The sequence below is a fragment of the Amphiprion ocellaris genome, chromosome 7 (genome assembly GCF_022539595.1).
Source record: "Amphiprion ocellaris isolate individual 3 ecotype Okinawa chromosome 7, ASM2253959v1, whole genome shotgun sequence".
NCBI lineage: Eukaryota > Metazoa > Chordata > Actinopteri > Pomacentridae > Amphiprion > Amphiprion ocellaris.
In genome coordinates, this window is record NC_072772.1 from 33,531,279 (window position 1) to 33,557,660 (window position 26,382).

General features: G+C 37.6%; 2 protein-coding genes and 2 non-coding genes across 4 annotated transcripts; 3 read left to right on the plus strand and 1 right to left on the minus strand.

Moving 5' to 3' along the window:
• The first annotated feature begins 1,077 nt into the window (after window positions 1-1,077).
• On the plus strand, window positions 1,078-13,944 carry zgc:154093 (uncharacterized protein LOC777623 homolog). Its single transcript, XM_023273101.3, has 2 exons — window positions 1,078-1,216; window positions 11,816-13,944. The coding sequence occupies exon 2, from the start codon at window positions 12,168-12,170 to the stop codon at window positions 13,086-13,088; it is 921 nt and encodes a 306-aa protein (XP_023128869.1). The 5' UTR covers window positions 1,078-1,216; window positions 11,816-12,167; the 3' UTR covers window positions 13,089-13,944.
• A 2,003-nt stretch (window positions 13,945-15,947) lies between these two features.
• Window positions 15,948-18,478, plus strand: LOC111570378 (nuclear factor 7, brain-like). The gene has a single exon (XM_023273114.3). It carries the CDS (start codon window positions 16,412-16,414, stop codon window positions 17,837-17,839), a length of 1,428 nt encoding a protein of 475 aa, XP_023128882.2. The 5' UTR covers window positions 15,948-16,411; the 3' UTR covers window positions 17,840-18,478.
• Window positions 18,479-20,530: 2,052 nt separating this feature from the next.
• On the minus strand, window positions 20,531-20,649 carry LOC111570384 (5S ribosomal RNA). Its single transcript, XR_002746272.1, has one exon. It is a non-coding gene; the product is annotated as a 5S ribosomal RNA (ribosomal RNA).
• Window positions 20,650-21,014: 365 nt separating this feature from the next.
• LOC111570390 (5S ribosomal RNA) lies at window positions 21,015-21,133 on the plus strand. The gene has a single exon (XR_002746274.2). It is a non-coding gene; the product is annotated as a 5S ribosomal RNA (ribosomal RNA).
• The last annotated feature ends 5,249 nt before the right edge of the window (window positions 21,134-26,382 follow it).

A 26,382-nucleotide genomic window follows, 5' to 3' on the forward strand; every position in this document is an offset into this window, starting at 1 on the left:
ACACTGGAGACTCAGAGGACTTAGTAAGATTTACTGATATCAGGAGAAGTGACACCAACAGAGCAGCAGTTCATGCAAGCATCAGTTCTGAGGATTCTCTCTGATCTTCTGGTACCGTTCAAAAGCTTGGGGTCACTTAGAAATATCCTTATTTTTGAAAGAAATCATTTTTTCCAATGAAGATAACATTAAATGAATGATAAATCCAGTGTAGACATAGTTAATGTGGTAAATGACTATTGTAGCTGGAAACAGTTGATTTTTAATGGAATATCTCCATAGAGGTACAGAGGAACATTTCCAGCAACCATCACTCCTGTGTTCTAATGCTACATTGTGTTAGCTAATCATGTTTTCGTCAATGTCTTGACTATATTGACTAAATGCTTAACAGAATACATCCCCTTTGTGCCCCACAAGTCGTGTCCTTTTCCACAGTGTAAGCCGATCCGTTCCAACTCCTCAGTGTTTGGAATAGCATCCCCATCTTCCAACCATGATAATCCGATTTTCCTAACTGGAATTCTGAACGGATGGCTGGTTTTATTTATTTTACAACACATTTGATGAATAAAAGTGTGAGTTTTCATGGAAAACATGATTTTTTTGGTGTATGTAAGCTGCTGAACACTGGAATTTAGTATCCATCTATCTGTTCGTCCGTCCTGCTACCTATCTATTTGTTTGTCTATCAATAGTTTATCTATCGATACTCTATCTATCTATAGTCTATCTATAATCTATCAATAGAATATTTTTTGATCAATAGCATATCTTTCTTTTGATCAATAGTCTATCTATCTATCAATAGTCTATCTATCTATCTATCTATCTATCTATCTATCTATCTATCTATCTATCTATCTATCTATCTATCTATCTATCTATCTATCTATCTATCTATCTATCTATCTATCTATCTATCTATCTAATTGATACTATTATATATTGTAGTTGGGAGGTCAGATCTAGCTTTAGAGCTGAAACCGGATGAGGATCTTACTTTGAAACTCCTAACCGGATGCTGGCTCTGCTCGTTCCGGTCATCTTGACGCCTCTCCCGGTGATCCCGCTCTACTTTCTCCGTCCAACAGCTCCAGACTCAGTAGCAGCCCTCCGGTAAGAGGTTTACCTGTCCGGAGCTCAGCTGGATTTTACCGCAGAGTCCTCAGAGTTTATTTCCAGCAGAATGTCGGAGCGACGCTTCTGATTTTAGGTAAAAATATCACCGATAATTCTCTTTATTACGCTTCTTTTTTCACTCTTTAAAAAAAATACAAAACGTGGTCGGTTGTTGGTGTTTGGCTGCTGAATGGTGCTTTGGTTGGCTTTTATACAAAGAGGGAAAGGTGACGAGTGTAACGCTTTATTTGTGTGCGTGTGTGTGTGTGTGTGTGTGTGTGTGTGTGTGTGTGTGTGTGTGTGTGTGTGTGTGTGTGTGTGTGTGAGAGAGAGAGAGAGAGAGAGACACTCCCTTTGGTTTCAACGTGCGCACTTTGTTGTGATGTAATAAGAGGGAAAAAAAATCTAAAAATACGCCTTTTTATCCATTTTCCACCCTTTAAACGGACCTGGTCGCAGGTTTCATCTCACATTTAGAACTTTAACCCTCCTGTTGTCCTCATTTACAGGCACCAAAAATATTGTTTCCTTGTCTGGAAGAAATCCAAAAAAATCTGCAAAAAAATTCCTCAAATTTCTGAAAATTTGCAAAACCTTCAGGAAGAAAACTCCAATAATTCCTTAAAAGTTTTATTTTAAAAATACCCCGAATTTGGCAAGAAAATTCTTGTAAATATTTTCAAAAAATGAGTAAAAAAAATCTTCCAAAAAAATCCTACAAATATCTAAAGTGATTCCATATATAGCAGTAAAACTTGTAATATTTTCTTTAAGAACATTCACATAAAAATCAACCAAAATCCAGCGAATTTCGCTGGATTTTGGTTGAATGTTCTTAAGAAACATCCATCCATCCATTATCTATACACCGCTTATTCCTCACTAGGGTCGCGGGGGGTGCTGGAGCCTATCCCAGCTGACTCAGGTGAAGGCAGGGGACACCCTGGACAGGTCGCCAGTCTGTCGCAGGGCCACATACAAAGACAAACAATCACTCTCACATTCACACCTACGGGCAATTTAGAGTAATCAATTAACCTCAGCATATTTTTGGACTGTGGGAGGAAGCCGGAGTACCCGGAGAGAACCCACGCATGCACAGGGAGAACATGCAAACTCCATGCAGAAAGATCCCGGGAAAGCCGGGACGCGAACCAGGGATCTTCTCGCTGCAAGGCGAAAGTGCTAACCACTACGCCACTGTGCAGCCCTCTTAAGAAACATTTTGAAAAAATTTTTTTTCCACCAAAAAATGTTGAAAAATTTCCAAAAATGTTGAAAATGTGAACATCAAAAGTTTCACTGTGAAATATTTATTTTTTCCACATTTTCAAGCTATAAAACGGGTCAGTTTTGACCTGCAGGACGACACGAGGGTTGAGTGGCACAAACTGATTTTTATTCCAGACTCTGAAGCCTGTTTTTGTTGTTTCAGCTGATTTCTGGCCTTAAAAGCAGAATAAAAGCTAAATAAAACCTCCGCCTGTTTATCTCTGGGACACTCTAATGGAGAATCTCAGCCCATCTGGGTTATGATGATCTAATTTCTAAGCAGATTAAGCAGTCAGATGTTTTTGCGCCCCAGAAATTTCCCAGAAAAGGAGGGAGGGCAAGACTGATGGTGGAAATATTACACAATTTAAAACACATCCAGTGACTCAGAGCGGTGCTTTCTGCCACCTGAATAATAACAGTGTCTCCTGGAATAAACTTTATTATCTGGAGGTCACAGCTGTCCTTTAGGAGCCAGAAATTTGTTTTATTTTATTAATTTAATACAGATTATATCAAAACAGCCTCTAAAATGTCACCATTGTTGTGAAGTTTATTCATTCTGAGAAGCAGGAAGTTCATAATTGGGGGAAAAATAATTTTTTTTAATGATCTGAACCAGTCAGAGGTGGAGCTGCATTGTAAAACAAAATCTATAAATTCTGTTAAATAATATAATATTTTTAATTGTTCAAATATACTTTTAATATTTCTAATTTATGGTCACACAGTAAAAGAAGCAAGTTATTATTTGCAAAAAAAAAATACATTATTTACAGTTTTGAATTGTTATTTTATTATTTTATTTAGTTTTCTTTTTTGGTCAGCAAATAAATAAATTTTTTCTGGGATTATAGTAGATATTATCAGGGAAAATCTGTAAAATAACAGTTATATTTAACTTTTTAAAATCCTTCATATGTATATTTTTTTCTGCCGATTAGCAGCAAATATCTGTAAAATAATGCTATTTATTTGCACATTTAAATACAGTAAAAATAGTGTGGTAATAAAAAATACAGATTGTGGATATTGTTGTCTGTTGGGTCTGCATTTCATTTTAATAGTTAACATGTTTTTAATATTTTTACTAATTAGTTTTTTTTACTTTAATACAGATTATCTAAAAACAGCCTCTAAAATTTCACCATCATTTTGAAGTTTATTAATTCCTACAAGTAAGAAATTCATAAGAAAAAAAACCCTGTTTTTTAATGAACTGAGGTGGAGCTGCACTGTAAAGCAAAATCTTTAAAAAAAAAAAAACCCGAACATATCTGTAAAATAATAATATTTTTTGATTGTTTAAATGCATTTTTAATATTTGTAATTTTATGGTCACACATAGGAAAAGAATAATTAATTATTGGTAAAAAAAAAAAAGTCAAATATACATAATTTGACCATTTTTTTACATTTACATTTTTACATTTTTTTTTCTGTGTGCATTTAAAGTCAACAAGTATTGTTTTTTACTTTTTGGAAATTAGTTTATTAGATATTATTTGCAGTTTAACAAGACAAGTAAAATCTGATTTACTGTTTTTCTGTCTGTAATATACATCTTTTTTTCTTTGAATTGACGGCAAATACCTGTAAAATAATTATATTTGTTTGCAAATTTAAATACAGTGAAAAATACTGCAATTTTATTGTCAAATGTGGTAAAAAAAAATACAGATTTTTGATTGTGGATATTGTTGTTTTAAATCTACTTTTTAAAAATAACTAACAGATTATCTCAAAACAGGCTCTAAAATGTCACTATTATTTTGAAGTTTATTTACTCTGAGAAACAGGAAGTTCATAATTGGGGGGGAAAAATTCTTCTTTTTTAATGACCAGAGCCAATCAAAGGTGGAGCTGCACTGTAAAACAAAATCCAGTGAAAAACTGTGAATATTTTTTTAAAATAATATTTTTAATATTTGTAATTTTATGATTGCATGTAGTAAAAGAACAATTTATTATTTGTCAAATTTTTTGAAAAGGTTTTTGATGTGGACATTATTTACAGCTGACCTGTAATTTTTTAAATGTTTTTATGTTTTTACAGTCAACAAGTAAATTAATATTTTTTCTGGGATTTTACTAGATATTTTCTTCAATTAAATAAAACAAGGAAATTCTATAAAATAACACTTATGCAGTGATTTAACATTTTAAAATCCTTAATATATAGGACTTTTCCACCTAATATGTATAATTTTAATATTTTTTTCCTTTTATTTTACTCTATAATGTTTATAATTTGACAACAGGGAAAATCTGTAAAAATAGATTTACAACTTTTGAAGTCTCAACATGTATTTCTTTCAAATAATGGAAAGAATATCTGTAAAATAATATTTTTTAAATAAACAGTAAAATTTTAAAGTCAAATGTTGTATAAAAAAAAAAAAAAACAAAACCAAATTACCATTTCTAAAAAATTCAGACTTTTGATGTTAACATTATTTACAGTTTTGGACTGTTCTTTTTTTGTTTGTGTTTTATTGTTTATTTTGTTACAGTCAACAAGTAAATTACTACTTTGCGATTTTAATAGAAATTATCTGCAATTTAGCAACACATGGAACATTTGGAAAATAATAGTACAAAAAAATGACTAATTTTCCATCCTTAAACTACATATTTTGTACTTTTAAATAACTTCAAATATTAGTTAAATTTTATTTTGGCAGATTTGAATAGTAAAAAGTAAAAATAAATTTAATTTTACAGTCAAATTATGATGTCTGATGATGTGTGGATGTGTTTTTTTATGGTTAACATGAAAGTTAATACCTTTTTTCTGTGTAACATAATTAGATATTATCTGTAACGTAACAAAATAAGGTGAAATCTGTAAAATAACCGTAAATTAAAGTTGAAACAGTTCATTTTTTACAGTGTAGATGCAGGTATATGAGTGGTATATGTGCAGGTTTGTTGTATTTCTGAGGATTAAGAGCAGAAAGAGGCAGATTTGTTGTTGTTGGTGCCGATGGAGTCGATGTTTGGAGACTTGAGGAGAACCTGAGATGATCTCAGAGTTACATCACGGAGGGAGTTAACTGGAGCTTTACTCTCAACTCACCACCTTCTATCTCCGGGCTTCGGCTGGAACCAGTTTTAGTTGGTAAATAGCAGTTCACAAACTCCGGAAGATAAGAGGAAAACACTGAGTAAAACACATGATTTCAACACCTAATGAATCAGAGTTTCAGCTGATTGTGGGAGAGATGTTGCTTCACCAGGAGTTTTATGTGAAGATGTGACTCTTTTCTGAGATTTTCTTGGACAAACGAAGAAAATGAGTCATTCTGAGATGACAACAGTGAAACTTCAACGTGGTAAACAGTCAGAAGAAGACGACAGCAGGTTTACTTTTGTGGTAAAAACAAACGGATTAGCGGACGAGCAAAAATGCTTTCCGTCAACAGTCGCCTGCTGTGCGTAATTACGCGCGGTGGTGCGTTCAGGCGCGTTCGTCCCACTAGTTTCAGCGCAGACGGGAAACAAACGGAGCCTGAGAGCTGCAGCAGATGTCGGATCGGCCTCGTTGCATCATCGGCAGCGCCCCGGATTCCAGGAAAGTTGGAGAAAGCGTCTGAAACATCTCCTCCCTGCTGCCTGTCGAAGCTGCTGCAGGACTTTTAGGGAGCGTTGTTTTATTCTGGCTTCTTTAAATCACTTCTGAATGGTTAAAATGGTGGGAGTTTAATAGTTTTAAGTTAATATTATTCATAAAATTCAAGTTGACATGACGCCTCTGTGTGGAATAAGGGATATTAGTAACTGTCTTATTTTCTTCCTAAATCACATTAAAATGCAGAGTTCTAAGTAATAAAACAGAATCTGATGGCTGATCTTTTGGAAACTGGTTGCACAAGTTGATTAATTCAGATTTTTCTCATCTAGTTTATTTGAACTTGAGCCACCTTTCAGTTCTTGTGCTTGGAATGACCCATCACTGATTGGATTTCCTCACTAATTATGTTAAAGAACAGCTTCCTCAGTGTCATTTAATTAAAGTTTGTTGCTTTGTGGAAGCTGAGGAAGCTGTTCTTTAATGTAATTAGCTCATATGTTGAAAAAAATATCCCGTATTTACCCCAATTACCTCTTTTAGATTAAAAATCAGGAGATAAAAGTGATGTAAATGTTGTAGATTTGGATTATTTGGCTATGAAACAGTGAAATAACTGTGGCAAACAAGTGAATAAAAGAAGTTTTTTTACTTTTGTGTTAAGATTTTCAAACAGAAAAGTGTGAAAACTGAGTTAAACAGTGCAATTTGAAACACTTTTCCAGGCAAATTTAGCAACTTATCCACAAATTTAAACCCAAAATGTTGAAATAGTCAAAGAATCTGCTGCAATATTTGATTTTGTGGCGTCTCCGCCCTCCTGGACCAGTTCTGACTGGTCCACTTCTGGTGTTTCTTCTCTTTGAAATTGTTGTGGTTTTTAAAGAACCAGCAGCTTGATTAATTTCTTTCATTTCTCCGCTCGGACTCGTGCAGCATAAATGAAACTGCAGTTGTTGGTCTTTGAGCTAAAACCACGTTTGACACTTTTTCTTTACGACTGAGCGGCTTAAAATAGACGGAGATGTTTCTGGGTTAATAAATCTGTTGTTCACGTGGAGAGAGTTCATCTTCTGCTTTGTTTCTTATGTGTGGATGTTTTTGGAAAGTGGAAAGTCAGAGAGAGAAATGGAAAACTCTGAGGATAAGTCAAGTTTTTCACATTTAAACAGCTAGAGTAGGTACGAATCAGCTGTTACACCTGACAGTCTGAGGTGTTCTGAGGTGTAGATGTGATGATAAACCACAGCATCTTTTCTCCTGGACTATTACAATTAATACCCAAAAATACTGCAGATGTTTGCAGTACCTGTATTTGTCTAAACTTGAAAATAATCCATTAAGAAATGGTGAAAATCTGGCAGCAAGAATGCCAGAAAAATCGTCAGATTTTTTAAAAAAAACATGTAAATTCATAATTTTTTGGTGATTTTACTGGATATTAGCTCTAATTTAACAAAACTGTGAAAATCTGCAAAACAACAGTTAAAAATTCTTTACTTTTTAAAAAAATCATTGTGAAAAAATTTAGAAAATTTTGAAAACCAGGCAGCAAAAGCACTTAAAAATGATGTCTAAAAAAATGGAAGAACACTATAACATTCAAAAGACTATAAAAGCTGTGAAAATAGCAAATTTCTGTAAAATAATGATGTTTAATGCGATTTAGATGCAGTAAAACTGTAATTTTACACTCAGATTGTAAAATAATAAAACTTACTATTTGTAATATTACAGATATTTGATGTGAGCATTATTTACAGTTTTAGCTATTTTTTCCTTACATGTAAATGTATAATTCTTTGGGTGATTTTACTGAATATAATATCTGTCTCATTTTAAAAGTTTTATAAATTATTGACTTTTTAAAAAATCTTTGTGGAAAAAATGTAAAAAATGGTAAAAAATCAGTCAGGAAAGGTGCTTAAAAATTACGTTTCAACAATGGAAGAATGCTGTAACATTCAAAAATGGTAAAAACTGAGAAATTAACATTATTTACAATTTTATCCCTTTTTTTGTCATATTTTTTGTCTGTGACTTTATTAGTTATTATCTGTAATTTAACAAAACAGTGAAAATCTGTAAAAATAACTATAAGTTGTTCAAAACATTAGAGTTAAAACTTGTTTTACGGTGTATGAACATCAGATAATTGTACCTTTCACTGCAAAATAAGAAACTAAGACATATTTAAATGTGATTTCTGAACCTTCATACTGACCTAGTGTTCAAACAGCCTCTATATGTTGTATATTCTTCAACAGCATTATAAAATACCAGAAATTCAGTTTTGGCTTTTGTGTTTCACCCTAAGACTTTAGAGAAATTTCTAGAGATGCCTGTGATCCTTAACTTCGTTGTAAACAGTGTTTATCCAAGCAGGTACAGATGGAAATGTTGTGTTTTTTAATCTCCTACCGCTGCTGTAGAAGTTAAGATTTCACATGTAAAACACACCATCAGTAAAAGTCCTCCAGTCTTATCGATAAACTATCGGTGTAGAAATCAGTTGAAAGGCTTCACCTCAATCAGCTGCAACCATAAAATACGACTTGCAATTTAGTCTTTTGGTGCTGATGCTTGGATTTTACTTTGTAGATTTGCTACTTTCAGTTTAGTGCTTTTATCTCCTGGTTTTCTTTCAAGTCCATCATCTCTCGTCTCATCTGCTCCTTAACTTTACGAGCTCCTGCGTTTCCCAGAATGCCTTGCAGTAGTCAAGTTGTGTGTGGAACTGAAGAGAGATCACTTTAATCTATAATATATAAAAGTTTAGCAGTATAATTTTGTTGTTTAGAGTATTTCTGCATCTCCCCAGTTTGAAGTCATTCTTCCGACTTTACTGTCCTCGTGTGCTTTTAAGTCTGAATGTAGAAACAACTTGGACGATACAAAGATGATTGTTTTAATGCTACATCATCCAACTAATGAATAACTTTCCAGACTAATCTAGGTCACCTGATCGACCTCAGACCACATTTCAAATTAAATGTCACTTAAAATTGATATGCAGTGTTTCCACAATTAACCAATAGTTGCTTACTGTCATCCAGACGTTAACTTCGTCCAGTATTTTTCTGTTTATAAGACGTCTAACAACGCAGAAAGTCGTGGCACCGAAACTTTTTGTGACTTTTTTTTAGCTGTGAGGCAGTTTCCAGGTGATTTTTTTCAGTATTTCTCAAACATTACGTCACCATATGAATACACAGTCCATCCATTAGCTAGAAAAGTGTTTTGTCTGAGCTATAAATGTAAACTTTGTAGTAGCATCGGAGGAAAAGTCAGTGGACCAAAGTGAAGTTAGGATTCATCCTTTGTGCACCATGAACGTAGCTGTTGAGGCATTTTAATCTGGATGGAGACAGAATCGCGACACCAACTTGACTATAAATACTAGAAATATGAATAAAAAAAGTGCATCATGGAGCTCCAGCGTTTAGAGCTGAGCTGATTCCTGCAGATGTTCAGTCAACGACGTGTCGACTTGTCTAAAGCCTCGACGCCTCTTCATCAGCCACCAACCAGCTGCCACACTTTAATGAAGAGCAGATGATAATTAACAGCTGTTTTAACTGGATTTAAATAAGATTATAAAGTCTAAACCTCACGGTGAAGAAGGAACCGAAACACAGGTGAAACAACGGTTCTGTGCCGCCAAGACTTTGACTTTTCAACCAAAGTCGGATTAATTTGGAACCAAAAATACTTTTTGAACATGTTTTGACTACTTTTTGTGTGAGAAAAGCTCATTATTAGTGCAAGTCAGTTTGGTTAAATTCAATAAAAGTCATCAGATCTCTATAAGTCTTGTTTTGTACAAGCTGACATCATCCCAAATTATCTTCCAACAGTCAGACGCTGTAGGAGGAAGATCTGCCAGGACTCTCTGCTCTGGTCTAGGTTAGATATTGTCTATTCTGACGTGACTAAGCAGACTAGTTGTCTCCATGTTGGTCTGTAATCTAAATCTGACCTTCTCCCAACTACAATATAAACCCAAAGATCAGAGAGAATCCTCAGAACTGATGCTTGCATGAACTGCTGCTCTGTTGGTGTCACTTCTCCTGATATCAGTGAACCTTCCTCTCAACCGAAGTCATCTGAATCTCCAGTGTTTCTCTCTGTTTCTGCCTCCTCATACTCAGTTTTCAGCTACTAATATCCCCAATTATTGCCTCTATTTTGTTACATCAACACTGTAAATGTGGGTTAAACCAACATTTAACTTCACTTCCTTTGTTTTTTCTGCAATATTATTTTGTGAAAAACGAGATTTCAGTCAGTGTTTGTTGGTGTTTTTACAATTTTGCACCACAAGCAGTTATATTGTCGTTTGTATAGTTTCAGTTTGTGTCCTGGAGTGAATTTTTGCGATGTATTTAAACCCTGAACTCGGCTCCAGGGTGGTCTGACTTTCTGCTGAACTCAACAAGCTGCGACGTGAAAACACCCCAATGCATGAAATACTGCAGTTTGTGTAGAAGGGTTACAAGAGAATTACCGCGAAGGAGCGCATTTCTCAACATTTTTTCTAAATTAACCTCAAAATATGAACATTAAATAGAAGAAATGAGTGTTTCTTTGCTCACGTTTATCTGTGTGACTCTAACCTTCATGTGTGAACGTTCACATGAACCTTTCAGATGCCACTGAGATGTGACGAAGACCAAAATACTCGCAGCTGAGAACTCGTCCTCAGGCGTTTAGTGCTTTTAGTTTGCACAGAAGTGTTTAAATATACCAGTGAACTAATGAACTGTGAGATTCTTCTTTAAAAACAGTCACAGAACTGAGACCGAAGCACTGAAAGTCGTCTGAAATATATGGATTTTAGAGATTTAAGATGGAAGATTTAACACCAGACAAGAAAGTGATGCAGCAAAGAGAAAACAAAGTTTTTTTTAGCATTAAAGCATGTAGATATCTTCTAATAGGTCCCAAAAAATGAAATTATGAACCAGAAAATGAGCATGAAATGGTCTCTTTAGAAGGATGCTACACAGTTAATATGAGGAATTATGAAGCGAAGGTTAGACTGTCACAAGATGAACTCTTTTTCCCCTTTCCATTCATATTTGTTTGTCTAATTCTTAAACAGTAGTGAGCCTATATACATCCAGACATCATGTTTGAGTCACAAGATGTTAAAGTTATATAAGAAAAGACCAAATGTTACATCATAAACCTCAAACATTCAACTTTCTTAGCGGTGAATTCATCAGAATCAGTTTTATTGTTGATTAGATTTCCAGAAACAATACATTTGACTCATTTTTTTAGTGCGAAACAGTGAAAACTAACATGTAGAAACAAATGCAAGAGATTTTAAGTCATAAAAAGTAAAAGAACAGTGATTTTAAAGAGTCTGAAGTGAGCTTTGTCTTCTAAAAATGCTGCAAAAACCTGCTGCAGCCTGAACAGAACAGAGGACTTCTTTATGTCCAGGTCAGAAGATCACAGAGGCTTCAGGCTCCCATAATTCACTGTGTTTGTCTCAGAAAAGACACTAAAGGATTTTTCCCCCCTGATAACAGGCCGAGATGAGGCCCGGAGCTTTTCAAACCAGCAGTTTCCTCGCTATAATTTGTGTTTCCACCGATGAAGCCGAGGCTCTTTGGGAATGTGCGACCAATTTTCTGCTCTGACTCACATTTTCAGAGAGTTCGGGGCAACAGACCTCGTTAGCAAACACCGACTGTTTTCCTTCATATGTCTTGTGGCTCTTTGAAAAGGAGGCTGTAAATCTCCTCCCGCCTTCAGCCCTCCCTCCCTCCCTCCCTCCCTACCGTCTATCTCCCCTCAGCTCCTTTTTTTGACTCCTTTTTCTCTCGTCTCTCCTCACAGATCTCCAGTGTTTTGATGTCACATTCCTGAAGTTTCTGGAGGACGAAGCGACGGCAGCAGATCCGACTCTTCATCCCCGAGCGTGTTTGGAAGCGACGAAGACTCGGTGTTTGCTTGGATATGGCTTTTCTGTGTACGAGAGGAAGCTGATCTGAGGTCAAGGCCTTCGTCCTCTCCCCCAGAGTCACATGTCAGCGTGAGGCTCAACCCCCGGGTTGCTATCGCTACTCTGACCGACCTACATACTTGTTAGCTCATTTGGGGAAGCAGCCGGGAGACGACGGAGACGAGAGTTTGCTGTGGAGGTGTTGATTCTGGTTTCGAACTGCTGGAGCTGTCAGATCGCCTCAACATGCCGGCAAAGACGCCCATGTACCTGAAAACTACGACTCCCAAGAAGGGGAAGAAGCTGAAGCTGCGTGACGTCCTGTCGGGCGACATGATCAGCCCGCCGCTGGGCGACGTCCGCCACAGCGCCCACGTCGGACCCGAGGGCGAAGGCGACATGTTCGGAGACGTGGGCTTCCTGCAGGGTAAGATGGACATGCTGCCGTCGCTGAGTCGGGCCCAGAATGGACACTCGCGCTCGCACAGCGTCGAGCGACACGTGGACGACGGCTTCGGCTCCAAACACGACTCCCACAGCTACGCCTACAACGGCTTCCACTACCAGCACTCGGCCAGCGGACTCCTGAAGACCACCGTGTCCATGCCGGTGTTCATCGCCCACGAACAGGCTCCACCCAAACCCCCACGACTCCACCTGGACGAGCCCTCGAATCAGAACCACCACCACCAGAACCACCACCAGAACCACCACCGGCCCGCCGACAGCAGCCACAAACAAGCCAACGGTTTCGCCCAGCAGCACCCGACTCTGTCTCTCTGTGAGAACGGCGTTGTGGGTCGCCTGGCGTCAGAACCCTGCCGGGACATCTCCCTCTCCCCGGCCATCCGTAAGCTGGTTCCGTCCTCCGGTTCCTTCTCCGAGGTGTCCTCTGAGGACTCCATGTCGGAGACCTGCGGGCCCCTGGACGTCCGTCGGGGCCTCAGCCTCGACTCGGACGCCGGTCTGAGCAACGAGGACCTGAGGAGCGAACGCAGCGAGTCGCCGTGCGCCGCCTTCCTCCCCGCCGCCCTCACCGCCTCCTCCGCCGTGGCCCGGTCCGACTCCATGATGGGGTTGGACCTGGATCTGGGCCCGTCCATCCTGGAAGATGTCCTGAGCATCATGGACCGATACAAGACCGAGGACAACCGCTGCGAGCTGTGAGCAGCACAGATTAATGAGACACTCAGATATTTTTATACATGGTTTAATATATCCTTAAAAAAAACAAAAACAAAGCAGGGACAGAAACTGCTGATTTAAAGGTAATGAAAGACTTAAAAAGGAGGAGAAACGTATATTTTTAAGTGCTGCTGCTCAACACAACGACAACCGAGGCAACAGGCTGGTCCTTGGAGCCTTCATGAAGCTGAACTCACTCCTGTAAACATTAAACTGTGAGATAAGGAGCAGAACTGCAGGAATATTATCAGAAACCTTCCGTCTCTGTGGATGAAAACACTGAACCGTCTGTCGATCTGAGTTTTCTGCTGGTTAATGGTTAACAAATCGTCACCAGAGTCACATATTAACGTCTCAACATCGATCCAGGAAAAATCGCAGCTGCACAGAATCACTACTTATGTCTTCCAGCCGAGGATTTACAGTTTATTTATGCAGTAGAAGTCAAACAAAGCTGAACCGCACGATATAATCAGTCTTTAAATGTTGATTTCAGGACAGAAGTTTGTTCTTGATCGGACTGTCCTTAAACTCCTGATGGTCACTTTCTACCATCTAGTGTTGCTCCTGAGAACAGCAGCAACATTTCATAGACACCTTTCCTTCAACGATCACAGACGTTTGTTCTTGTCATTTAAAAAAAAGCTTTACACGTAAGAAAAGTGCTGCTTTGTAGATCATCTTCAGATCTTTTTTAAAACACTCTTGGTTCATGTTGCGGCTCGTTGTCGGCCTCCAAACACTCGCTGTCTGCGTATCACAGTAGCCTATTATTCAAATGTCATTTATGCTGTATATAACTCTGTAAATGTCGAAATAAAATGTTTCCTATAAAGAAGACTGTATTTATGGACAATTCTTCAAATACAGACACATCAGTTTAATTATGAGGGTTTCATATACATATTAAAGACGTTAAAAGTGCACAAATACTTCCAAGTTTTTCCAATACTGACAGATGAAAACAACAAATATTAAAGTCTCATTTTGACAGTAATGTTTTTTATACAAGAACTATTACCATAATGATGATGTTTACTATTGATATGGGACTTTACACTGTCTAATCTAAAAATAAAACAAAAATAATCTCTATGAATATGTGAATTATTCCATTAGAAAAATGAGACCAGTAGAAGGCATTTAAAATGTCTGTCCATGTCTTTCTGGTGCTTGTTTTATCTACTTTTAGATTTCACAGGGAAGTTTGATTAGTTCAGTAACATGATAGATCACCAGAAAACTATCCATATAATTAGGGTCCGAAAAAATGTTATATTTTAGGGGATTTGCATAGGTGTGACCCAAAATGGCTCAATAGCGCCACCTGGAAAATTTAAAACAGGAACTACAGCCAGTGCGTGTCACCTACAGCCATGAAATTGACAAAATTATTGGCACCCCTGGAATTTTTTCAGAAAATGCACCAGTTCTCCCAGAAATGATTGCCATTACAAATGTTTTTGGTATACACATGTTTATTTCCTTCATGTACATTTGAAAAACATAAAAAGAAGAAGGAAAAAAGCCAAAATTGACATAATTTTACACAAAACTCAAAAAATGGTCTGGACAACATTGTTGACATCCTCAACTCAGTATCTGGTTGCATATTTGGAAGAAATAACTGAAACCAGTCGCTTCCTACAACCATCAACAAGCTTCTTCCACCTCTCAAATGGAATTGTGGATTTGGACCACTCTTCTTTTTCAAACTGCTCCAGGTCTCTCAGATTTGAAGGGTTCCTTCTTGCAACAGCAGTTCTGAGATCTCTCCATAGGTGTTCAATGGGATTTAGATCTGGACTCATTGCTGCCACTTCAGATATCTCCAGCTCTTAGTCTCCAACCATTTCTTGGTGCTATCTGAGGTATGTTTGGGGTCATTGTCCTGCTGGAACACCCATGATCTCTGATGCAGACCCAGCTTTCTGACACTAGGCTCTATATTGCTGCCCAGAATATTTTGATCGTCTCCAGATTTCATGATTCCTTCACACCATCAAGCCATCCACAGTCTGTTAGACTGGATGCTGGCAGCTGAAGGATCACTTTCCCATACAAAGATTTAACAAAGATTTTCATACCAAAAACAAGGAAGTAAATTCGGTGACGTACGTGCGTTACGTTTGCGCTGGGGACTGCTATGATTGGTGGAACTCATGGGAGGCGGGCCAAAATTGTGGAAAAGTTGCAGTGATTGGACAAAATTGAAAGGTCGCGCAGAATTCGTGGAGATCGGTTGAATTCACGTGAATTGGTGCGATCGTAACATCGCGAATTCCTGGAGGGACTGAATAACACATAAATTAGATACATTTTGTGTTACATGTTTGAGGCAATAAGATAAGATCTACTTTATTCATCCTGGAGGAAATTACAACAAACAATAAACAAAGGTTAGTGGAATAAACACAATTACACAGAGGTTAGTAGTGAAATAGAAAAAACAAAGAATACAAGTTTCTAAAAGTGTTTGTGTGAAGTGTCCAGAAAAAATTAAAATTAAAATAAATAAGAAAAATAAAATAAGATACCACAAGTACAAGATGTAAACTTTATACTAATAATAACAAGAAAGTTAAACAGGAAGTGAAGTGACGTAGGAGTAAACATGAGTCTACTAGGAAACAGTCTGATGATATTAAACATGGAAAAGTTTGTTGATTCTGTATCACTGCTAATTGAAGTTCTAACCTTTGAATTTCTATGATCAGACACTTGCTTGTAACATCAATGCATTTTGTTTTGTATATTTTTTTTGTGACATCACTGCATTTTGTTTTGTATATTTTTGTGTGTTTCTTACACAATTTAGAAATCTACGGTATTTCCTGGGTAGAGTTACCATCACAGATAGTTGATAAATAAAATGGCTCCCTCTGCTGGTGAGAAAATGAAACATCAGCTGTTGATCATTTACTGACAAGGAAGAGAAATAAAACCGAAAGTTGACTTTGTTTTTGTTGAATGGAGGTGAAACGTCGTTATGGAATATCTCAGCTGGAAAATGAACTAGAAAGACTGTAAACTGCAATTCTACAACACCAGTGTTTGGTGATTCTGACTGTTGATGGAGAATTCATTCAAACACCAGCATCTAAAGGAGACACCATTAACTGCAGTTTTATTTAAATCAAGTCCACTCACAAGACAAGGAAACACAAATTAAAGTTTATGTTGCTGATCAGAGCGGAGACGTTTTTACTTCTGTACCGAAGAACAGGAACTAGGAGGACTGGAAGTCAAAGGGACTGTGTTTTGGTGAGTCTTGTTATAGAAAAGAAATCTGGAAATCAGTGGAAATGGCTGAGAAAACTGCTCTTTTAGAAAGTTACCTGAGTTGCCACGTGTGTTCAGAGACTTTCAGAGATCCTGTTTCTCTGAGCTGCAACCACAGTTTCTGTTCAAGCTGCCTGCAGAAATTCTGGGAACAAACTAAAAACAAAAACTGTCCCATTTGTAAAAGAAAATCCTCTAAAGATCATCCACCAGTGAACTTTACACTGAAGGAACTGGCTGATTCCTTTGCTGGGAGACAGAAAACTGGATCATCTGAAGCAGAAAAAGTGGAGAAGAAAGTGGAGGTGGTGTGTAGTAAACATCCAGAAGAACCTAGATTGTTCTGTAAAGATGAAGGTAGAGCTGTTTGTCCTGTCTGTGAGTTTTCTCTCCACCAGAATCACAAAGTGGTTCCTATAGAAGAAGCAGTCAGTGACCTGAAGGAGCAGCTGAAATGTGACTTAAAGTCTCTGCAGGACAAGAGGAACAAATACAAACAAGTGGAGGAAACATACAGTGAAATGAGAGAACACAACAAGAAGCAGCTGTTGTCCACAGAGAGGCAGATCAGAGCAGAGTTCAGCAAGATCCAGCAGTTCCTGAAGGAGGAAGAGGAGTCCAGACTGGCAGCTCTGAGGGAGGAAGAGGAGCAGAAGAGGAAGACTATCAGCAGAGAGATGAAGAGGATCCAGGAGCAGATCTCCTCTCTGTCAGACAGCATCTGTGCTGTTGAAGAAGAGCTGCAGAAACACAAGGTGGCGTTCCTCAGAGGTTATAAAGACGCTCAGACCAGAGCCAGAGCCCAGAGATCACTGTCAGATCCACAGCTGCTCTCAGGAGCTCTGACAGATGTGGCCAAACATCTGGGAAACCTGTCCTTCAGAGTCTGGGAGAAGATGAAGGAGAAGGTCCACTTCAGTCCTGTCATTCTGGATCCAAACACTGCAGCCTTCTGGCTCTATGTGTCTGATGATCTGACCAGTGTGAGATGTGGAGACACAAAGCAGCAACTTCCTGATAATCCAGAGAGAAACACTAAATATCCAGCAGTTCTGGGCTCTGAGGGCTTCAGTTCAGGGAAACACAGCTGGGAGGTGGAGGTGGGAGATCATCCTGACTGGAGTGTGGGTTTGGCTAACGAGTCAGTTGACAGGAAGGGAGAATGTGACCCTTTACCAGAATATGGAATCTGGTGTTTATGGCATGGTGATGGAAAATACTTTAATGCTGTTGGTCAGACTGTCAAAGTGAAGAAGAGTCTCCAGAGGATCAGAGTCCAGCTGGACTATAACAGGGGGGAGATTTCCTTCTACAACCCTGAAGACACGACTCAGATCTGCACTCATAGAGACACTTTCACTGAGAAACTCTTCCCATATTTCAGTGTTGGAGAGTCTGGTGATGCTAAAACTACTGACATCAAAATCTGTCCCTCTGAGATTTCTCTGTGATGATCAGGAAAGTTAGTTAATCGTCCAAACTCTCATCTTAAAACCATAAAAATAACTCCAGGTTTATTTCACTCTGAACTCATCGTCACACTTTACAGTCAAACCTTCATTCTTGACCTTCAGATTTTTCATTCTGTCTTTAAAACACATTTGATGTCACTTCATAGTTTTTATCACTGAAATCTGTTAAACAATCAAAATGATTTTCATCAACAAAACTGTTAAAACCTGTTAAAAAGTTCTGAAATCACATTTTATATACTTTGAATTCAGTGTCTGTTTAAATGAGATGAGAAGAAGAAGTAAAAGATCCACTAAACACTGAAACTGGATCCCATCATCAGTTTAAAGGTGAAAATGGTTAAATCTGTACAAAGTGAAGCTGATGATTTAAATGTAGATTATTATCCTGGTTAGCAGCATCTGCTTGTTTCTGCTTGTTTCACTTTTTCTTTTATTGTCATCAGTCGTGTTTTTTATTTGTGAGATTTCTTCATTTATTGTTTGGTTCTTTTAGTCTTGGAAATGTTTTGTGATGTTCACATTTTCAACATTTTTGGGAAATCTTTGAACATTTCTTGGTGGAAAAAACGAAATGTTAAAAAAAAGTTTCTTTAAGAACATTCACATAAAAATCAACCAAAATCCAGCGAATTTTGCTGGATTTTGGTTGATTTTTTTGTGAATGTTCTTAAAGAAAATATTAGAAGTTTTAATGATATATATGGAATCACTGTAGATATTTTTAGGATTTTTTTGGAAGATTTTTACTCATTTTTTGTAAATATTTCCAAGAATTTTCTTGCCAAATTTGGGGGATTTTTTTTTTTTTTTAAATAAAACTTTTAAGGGAAACTTTAAGGAATTATTGGAATTTTCTTCCTGAAGGTTTTGCAAATTTTCAGAAATTTGGGGAATTTATTTTTGCTGAATTTTTGGATTTTTTTCAGACAAGGAAACAATATTTTTTGATGCCTGTAAATGAAGACAACAGGAGGGTTAATCCAACTGTTTCTGCTTCTGTCTGAAATGAATGATGTAAAGTCTCGTCGGTTTATTTTCTCGTTTCCATGGAAACTCGCTGCAGTAACATGAAAACACAAACAGTTGTTTTTATCTGGAAATCATTTTTTAAAGACTTGAGCCTTCAAGGATTTAGTTCTTTTCTTTATTAACAATTTAATCAAGATGGAAACTCCTGTTTTTATAATAATCTGACTGTAGATGGAATTCTCCAGAATATTTTCTCCTGTTGTTCAATAAATCCTCTGATGGTTTTGTAATCTGACTGATGCTGCTTTATTGGACTTTAACTCGTGTTGAGTGTGTGCAGTCAGTTGTGTCACTTCTTAGAAGAAGATTAATCCACATGAAACTGAGTCACATCAGCAGGAGAAGAATTTACAAATCAGAGATGTTCATGATCCTGATTATCAGCATCTTCATTTTAGTCCAACAACATTAACTCTCGTGTCATCCTGCGGGTCAAAGTGACCCATTTTAAAGTTTGAAAATGTAGAAAAAAATATATTTTCACAGTGAAAACTTCCACATTTTCAACATTTTTGGGGAATTTTTGAAAAATTTTTGGTGCAAAAAAAGAAATGCTAAAAAAGAAGGTTTCTTTAAGAACATTTAGAAAAAAAATGGTTTTTTTTTTGTGAATGTTCTTAAAGAAAATATTAGAAATTTTACTGATATGTATGTAATCACTTTAGATATTTTTAGGATTTTTTGGAAGTTTTTTTATTCAGTTTTTGAAAATATTAACATTTTTAAATTTTTAAAATTTTTAAAAATTTTTATTTCTTGCCAATTTTTTTTTAAAGCTAAATTTTTAAGGGAAACTTTTAAGGAATTTTCTTCCTGAAGATATTGTAATTTTTTATAAATTTGGGGAATTTTTTTTTTTACAACAACAAAACTTTTAAGGGAAACTTTTAAGGATTTTTAAAATTTTATTCCTGAAGATTTTGTAATTTTTTATAAATTTGGGGAATTTTTTTGCTGAGTTTTTTGATTTTTTTCAGACAAGAGAACAACTTTTTTGGTGCCCATAAATGAGAACAGGAGAGTTAAACATCTGCAGAAAGTCACCACAAGATGGAGACAGAGATTTGTTCACAGTCTGCTCATTTTCAACTGAATCTTTTCATTCCTCTTTCTGACTCTTTTATATGTTGTTGTTCTCTGCACAGGTTGATGGAAAGCATCGAGTCTTTACAGCTTCTTAGACGTAGTTCTTCAAAATAATCAGAATAATCAGAAACCAGTTCAGTTATTTCAAAAGAAATATTCATGTTGAATCCTCTCTCTGATACGAGGCTTTTCTGATATTATTTATTATGAATGTTTTTTTTCTCTGTGCAGCCTGAGAGCTCCTGTAAGTTCTCCATGTTCAACAAGTCATGAAGCCCCTCCTCCAGGAAGCTGATGTTATTTCATAGATTCTGGCAGCTCCTCTCATTCAGAGCCACTAAAACATTATACACTGCTGATGGAGGCAGCCATGTTTGTAGTCCTTTCTTAGTCCAGTATCAATCAGCCATGAGACAGGAAGACTAAAGATTAGACCCTCCAACATATGAAATACGTTGGAAATCTGTCTTCTACATCAGGTTCTCTAGTATGTGTTCTGTGTGCAGTAAAGCAGCAGCAGCAGCAACGCCCTCTGCAGGTGGTCCAGATAAAAGCTTACAGCACCTGGTATTCCCAGGCGGTCTCCCATCCAAGTACTAACCAGGCCCGACCCTGCTTAGCTTCCGAGATCAGACGAGATCGGGCGTATTCAGGCTGGTATGGCCGTAAGCGACTAACACAGCAACAAACACACTATTTATGGAGGCAAACTGTCGTCTGTACTTTGGATTCTCCTTCATTTCACACTGATTTTATTAATATCTCACTTCATCTGTCAACACACCAAAAATAATATCATATTAATGTGTCATACATGTTTGTTTACACCATCAATCACATCATGGACAAAATCAAACACAATAAATGTCACAATAAAACAATCCACTAAACTTTTTATCCACTTGTCAGGTTTGTTAAAGTCAAAACTAATTGAGCTAAATAAGTAAGAAAGACTCTTTCCCAGACAGTGAAGCAACAAGAGACAAAATATGGAGTTAAGTTTCATTTAAAAAGCTTGTGTGAAGAGCTTGCTGTCGCTTACGGCCATACCAGCCTGAATACGCTCGATCTCGTTTGATCTCGGAAGCTAAGCAGGGTCGGGCCTGGTTAGTACTTGGATGGGAGACCTCCTGGGAATACCAGGTGCTGTAAGCTTTTATCTGGACCACCTGCAGAGGGCGCTGCTGCTGTACTGCACACAGAACACACACTAGAATACTAGAACCTGCAACGAGGCTTCATTAACATCATCAGTAACAGGTGTGTAGATTTGTCCTGCTGTTAGAACCACTATAACATTATACACTGCTGATGGAGGCAGCCATGTTTTTAGTCCCTCTTTCTTAGTCCAGTATCAATCAGCCAATCACCTGTGAGTCACCTGTTGCTATGGTGATTCCTGCCTTTTTAGTGGCAGTGCAGAGAGACATGTAGACTAAGGTGCAATCTATAATAAAAAAAACACTAATAAATCAGCCTCAGTGGTTTTTCATTGACCCTTAATATATAAACAGATTGTCACTACGTTCCCCTTCAGACAATGAAAGCATCAACTTTAAAGAGCCAAATTAAAATATTTATTTCAGGACTTAAACTCTTCAAACAGCCGCGTTCAAATCTTTTTTACAGTTTTCAGCAAAAATTAAACAAAAGTGGAAAAATGTCAAACTGTGAGTCCGTTTGTCTCCTTTAGAAACGGTGGAATGTCCTTTAAAACTGTCCTCTCTGGGTTTGTCACGACTATCACATGACCCGTCACTTATCATCACCACGTCACATGACCCGTGACTTAAATCATCACATCACATGACCCGTCACTTACACCGTCACCACATCACATGACCCGTCCCATCTGTCACATGACCCATCACCACCGCAGGAGAGAAACGCAAAGAAGAAAAAACATAAATGGTCTGTACAATATGAACCCACGTCATCGTCTGAAACCTCGCACCTGGTTCACCTGTCCGTCCGCTCAGGACACGGAGGCACGGGATTGGACAGCAGACCTGTCAATCACAGCACTGTCTCCAGGGACCGATGCACCCTGAGTTCAGCCTCACAGGCAGCTGGACCAGATCCACGCCTGGTTCAGTTTCCTCTGATGATTCAGTCTCAGGTGAGTCTCTGAAGTCTTCCACAGTCGTTGCAGCGAAGCATCTGATTGGCCGAGGTGGCTGAGAGGGCGGGGCTCAGCCTGGGAGTCAGGATTCAGGGTAGAAATGTTCCGACGGAGCACTGATGCTGCGTTCAGGTGAATCAGAAGCAAAAAGAAGCTTCAGAACTTGAAGTTAAACTCTGAGGTTTCCGGTCACCTGAACGCAGCATCGATGAAACATGCAAATATAAAACATGGATAAAGTTTAAATTAAAAATAAAGCTGCCGTCGTTTTCTCCTCCCGTCAGCGAACCAGATTCATGTTCTGAGTTTAAACAGGAGAATAAAAACAAAGAGGAAATGGAAATAACACAGCTAAAAGCGCCAGAAAACCCGTAAAAACGTGAATTTAATAATGTTTTCTACCTTTTCTCACTTTTTTTGCCATTTATTAAAGTGCTTTTCATCCACTCTTTCCATTAATCTGTTTGTTCTTTGAAATGTTTGTCTATTTCTGTTCGTTGTGCAGGACGGAGGCTGTGAGCTTCTTACTGACTTTCATCAGTAAAACTTTGTGGTTCTGCTGTCAAAGTGCTGAATATGAATAAAGTTTACTGATAATGATGTGGTTCGGGGTGTAAACATGCAGTCCTGGTCGAAATTATTGGCACCCCTGGAAATTTGCCAGAAAATGCACCATTTCTCCCAGAAATGTTTGCAATTACAAATGTTTTTGTTATACATGTGTTTATTTCCTTGATGTTCATTGGAAAAACACAAAAAAACTGAAGGAAAAAATACAAAATTGACCTAATTTTACCCAAAACTAAAAAAAAAAAGGGCCGGACAACATTATTGGCACCCTTTTAAAACTGTGGGTAAATCATTTTATTTCAAACATGTGATGCTCGTTTAAACTCACCTGTGGCAGTAACAGGTGCTAGAAATATAGAAATCACACCTGAAGCCAGTCAGAACGTATAAAAGTTGACTCAGCCTTTGTGTTGTGTGTCGATGTGTGTCACAACAAGCATGGAGAAGAGAAAGAAGAGCCCAGAAGTGTCTGAGGACTTAAGGAGCAAAACTGTGGAAAAATGTGAACAATCTTAAGGTTACAAGATCATCTCCAGAGATCTGGAAGTTCCTTTGTCCACTGTGTGTAATATAATCAAGAAGTTTATAAGCCATGGAACTGTGGCTAATCTCCCTGGACAGACAGAAGAGAAAAATTGATGAAAGAATGAAACCCAGGATAGTTTGAATGGTGGATAAACATCCTCAGTCAGTTTCCACACAGATCCAGGTTGTCCTGCAGACTCAGGGAGCAAAGTGTCAGCTTGGACCATATGTCATCTTCTGAAGGAGAAGAAGATCTATGGCAGGAGACTGAGGAAAACCCCACTGCTTACAAAGAGACAGAAAAAAACCAGACTGGAGTTTGCAAAAATGTACCTGAGTAAACCTCAGTCCTTCTGGGAGAACGTTTGGTGGACAAATGAGACGAAGGTAGAGCTTTTTGGAAAAATACGTCATTCTACTGTTTACAGAAAACAGAATGCGGCCTACAAATAAAGAACACAGAACCTACAGTCAAACATGGTGGATGTTCAGAGATGTTCTGGGGTTGTTTTGCTGCCTCTGGCACTGGGTGCCTTGATGGTGTGAAGGAATCATGAAATCTGGAGACGATCAAAATATTCTGGGCAGCAATATAGAGCCTAGTGTCAGAAAGCTGGGTCTGCATCAGAGATCATGGGTGTTCCAGCAGGACAATGACCCCAAACATACCTCAGATAGCACCAAGAAATGGTTGGAGACTAAGAGCTGGAGATATCTGAAGTGGCAGCAATGAGTCCAGATCTAAATCCCATTGAACACCTATGGAGAGATCTCAGAACTGCTGTTGCAAGAAGGAACCCTTCAAATCTGAGAGACCTGGAGCAGTTTGAAAAAGAAGAGTGGTCCAAATCCACAATTCCATTTGAGAGGTGTAAGAAGCTTGTTGATGGTTGTAGGAAGCGACTGGTTTCAGTTATTTCTTCCAAATATGCAACCAGATACTGAGTTGAGGATGTCAACAATGTTGTCCAGACCATTTTTTTGAGTTTTGTATAAAATTATGTCAATTTTGGCTTTTTTCTTCTGCTTTTTTGTGTTTTTCCAATGAACATGAAGGAAATAAACACGTGTATACCAAAAACATTTGTAATTGCAACAATTTCTGAGAGAATTGGTGTATTTTCTGGAAAAATTCCAGGGGTGCCAATAATTTCGACCAGGATTGTAAACATCTGGATGCTTGGAGGCAACAGGAAGAGAAATAATATAATAGTGTAAAATGTGTGTTTCTTTAAGCCGTGTTTTGTGTTTTTAAACCAACAATCATTCAGAGAAGAGACGGATTCAGGTTTCATGTTGTTTTAATAACAGATCTCCATTTACAAACTGCATACAGTGACGTCTTTCTGCTGTTTAACTCCGACCCATCAGCTGCAGTGACTGTGTTTGTGATACTGTGTGTGTGTGTGTGTGTGGTGATAAAGGACGATGCATATTTAATACAAACACACACATTCACACACACGGAAGAAAAACCTGTAAAACTTAAACTTGCTTGTTTCAGTCAGAAAAAAAACTGATGCAAAACGTGTGAACTGATGTTTGTTGTGAACGTTTGAACCGATTCTGTGCAGGAAAGGCTCAAAAAAGGACGTTTTCAGTGACTTAAGAATGAATTTTTGCACCTTTTTGGCTCATATTGGTTGGTTTTTGTACTTTTTACCTGCAGATGATCAGTTTAAAGCAATAAAAGTTGAGTTATTGAGTTCAATCCGCTGCAAAACTCTTTGTAGTGCTTCGGCAGCCGAATAAATCCTGGAAACTCTACAAACCTGAAGCTTATAGTTCTTGAACTTTTCTCTCTGCTGGTTGAGCTGCAAAATACAACTTATTTTCTGCACAACTGAAGTTTTTTGTCCCCAAAATGATGCACAAACTCCAGTCAGATCCTGTTTTATAAAGTCTTGACCAACAAATCGATTTGTCATAGCATCTCGTATCTGTTAGAAACTTAAAGAATTCCTCGATTCCTAATGAACTCAGGATAGTTTTAGTATCTTTCTACGGTAAGCTCAACTTTTTATAGAACATATATTTATGTATTTTATGTTTTCTGTGTTTCTTTCACAGGACGATGCACAAACTCCAGTTAGCTCTTGTTTCTTTCAAGTCTTCAATGACAAGTTGACATATTAAAGGATCTGTAGGACAGCTGTTGTATCATTCTCCTGCCATCTTGACTTTTAAAGTGAATTCTGAGATTCTCTAACGGTCTGTAAGTTTTACCTGCTGCCAAATTAACATTAGAACCTTTAGTTTGGTTTAAAGATTGAACTGAAGTCACACCTGAAAAGAAGAGATTTCAGCAAACGACCAAAAGTCTGGAAATCTATAAACATCTTTAAATCCTGTACTGATATTTAACTACAAATATGAACAATTCTGTAAATAAATCACCACAACAGCAGAAATCAGATGCTGTCATTGTCAGATAAACTTCCTGGTTTGTGGACGTCGACAATTTCACTCTAAACTCTGGTTAAGTTTGTCAAAAAGGCCCAAAATAGCACCAAAAACTCCAAATTAGAGCCTTTATACTCTTCAAATCTGTGATTGTGGAAGCTGAGATTTATTCAGCTGGAATTTGAGCCTCCAGAACAATTCAAGGTACCAAAACATAATGAAAAGGTAAAAATGTCTTTGGAGACGAGGAAATAACAGCTTTGACCACAGGTGAGTTAAAGAGCGAATATGTTGCAGAAAGTTCGATTTTGCACTGAAATGTCGCCACAAAAACCCAGATTTTAATTCTATAAATGCAACAATGCAAGGAATTAGAGGTTAAAATCTCTAATTCCTGTTTTAGTTTCAGTTCAGGAGAAGCCGCTTCATGTTTTTGCACCTTTTATTGCCAAGAATAATTCAATTCTGCAGGTAAGTGTTAAAAAAACTACTCAGAAATAACAGTTAAGTCTCAGTTTTTTGCTCCTTTGTGTGTTTTTGTGCAGAAAAAATCCTAAAATGCTTCATCAAAAAGCACAATCAGACAGTTTTCTGTCAGCAGAATATCTAATCTAAAACCGACATATTTACCTCGCTGTTCATAAAAAACATCCAGATAATGACTAAGAGATCTCTGATTTATGTTGTTCAATCGGTTATGATTTAATTTTAAGGCTCATTTGTTGAGCTGCTGAGAAGAGAAAACATTTAGAAACTGAGCCAAAGAGGAAAACTGTGAAATCGG

What these genes read in the sequence shown, in the direction of transcription:
- zgc:154093 (XM_023273101.3), top strand. Translation starts at nt 12,168, where the DNA reads ATGCCGGCAAAGACGCCCATGTACCTGAAAACTACGACTCCCAAGAAG.
- LOC111570378 (XM_023273114.3), top strand. Translation starts at nt 16,412, where the DNA reads ATGGCTGAGAAAACTGCTCTTTTAGAAAGTTACCTGAGTTGCCACGTG.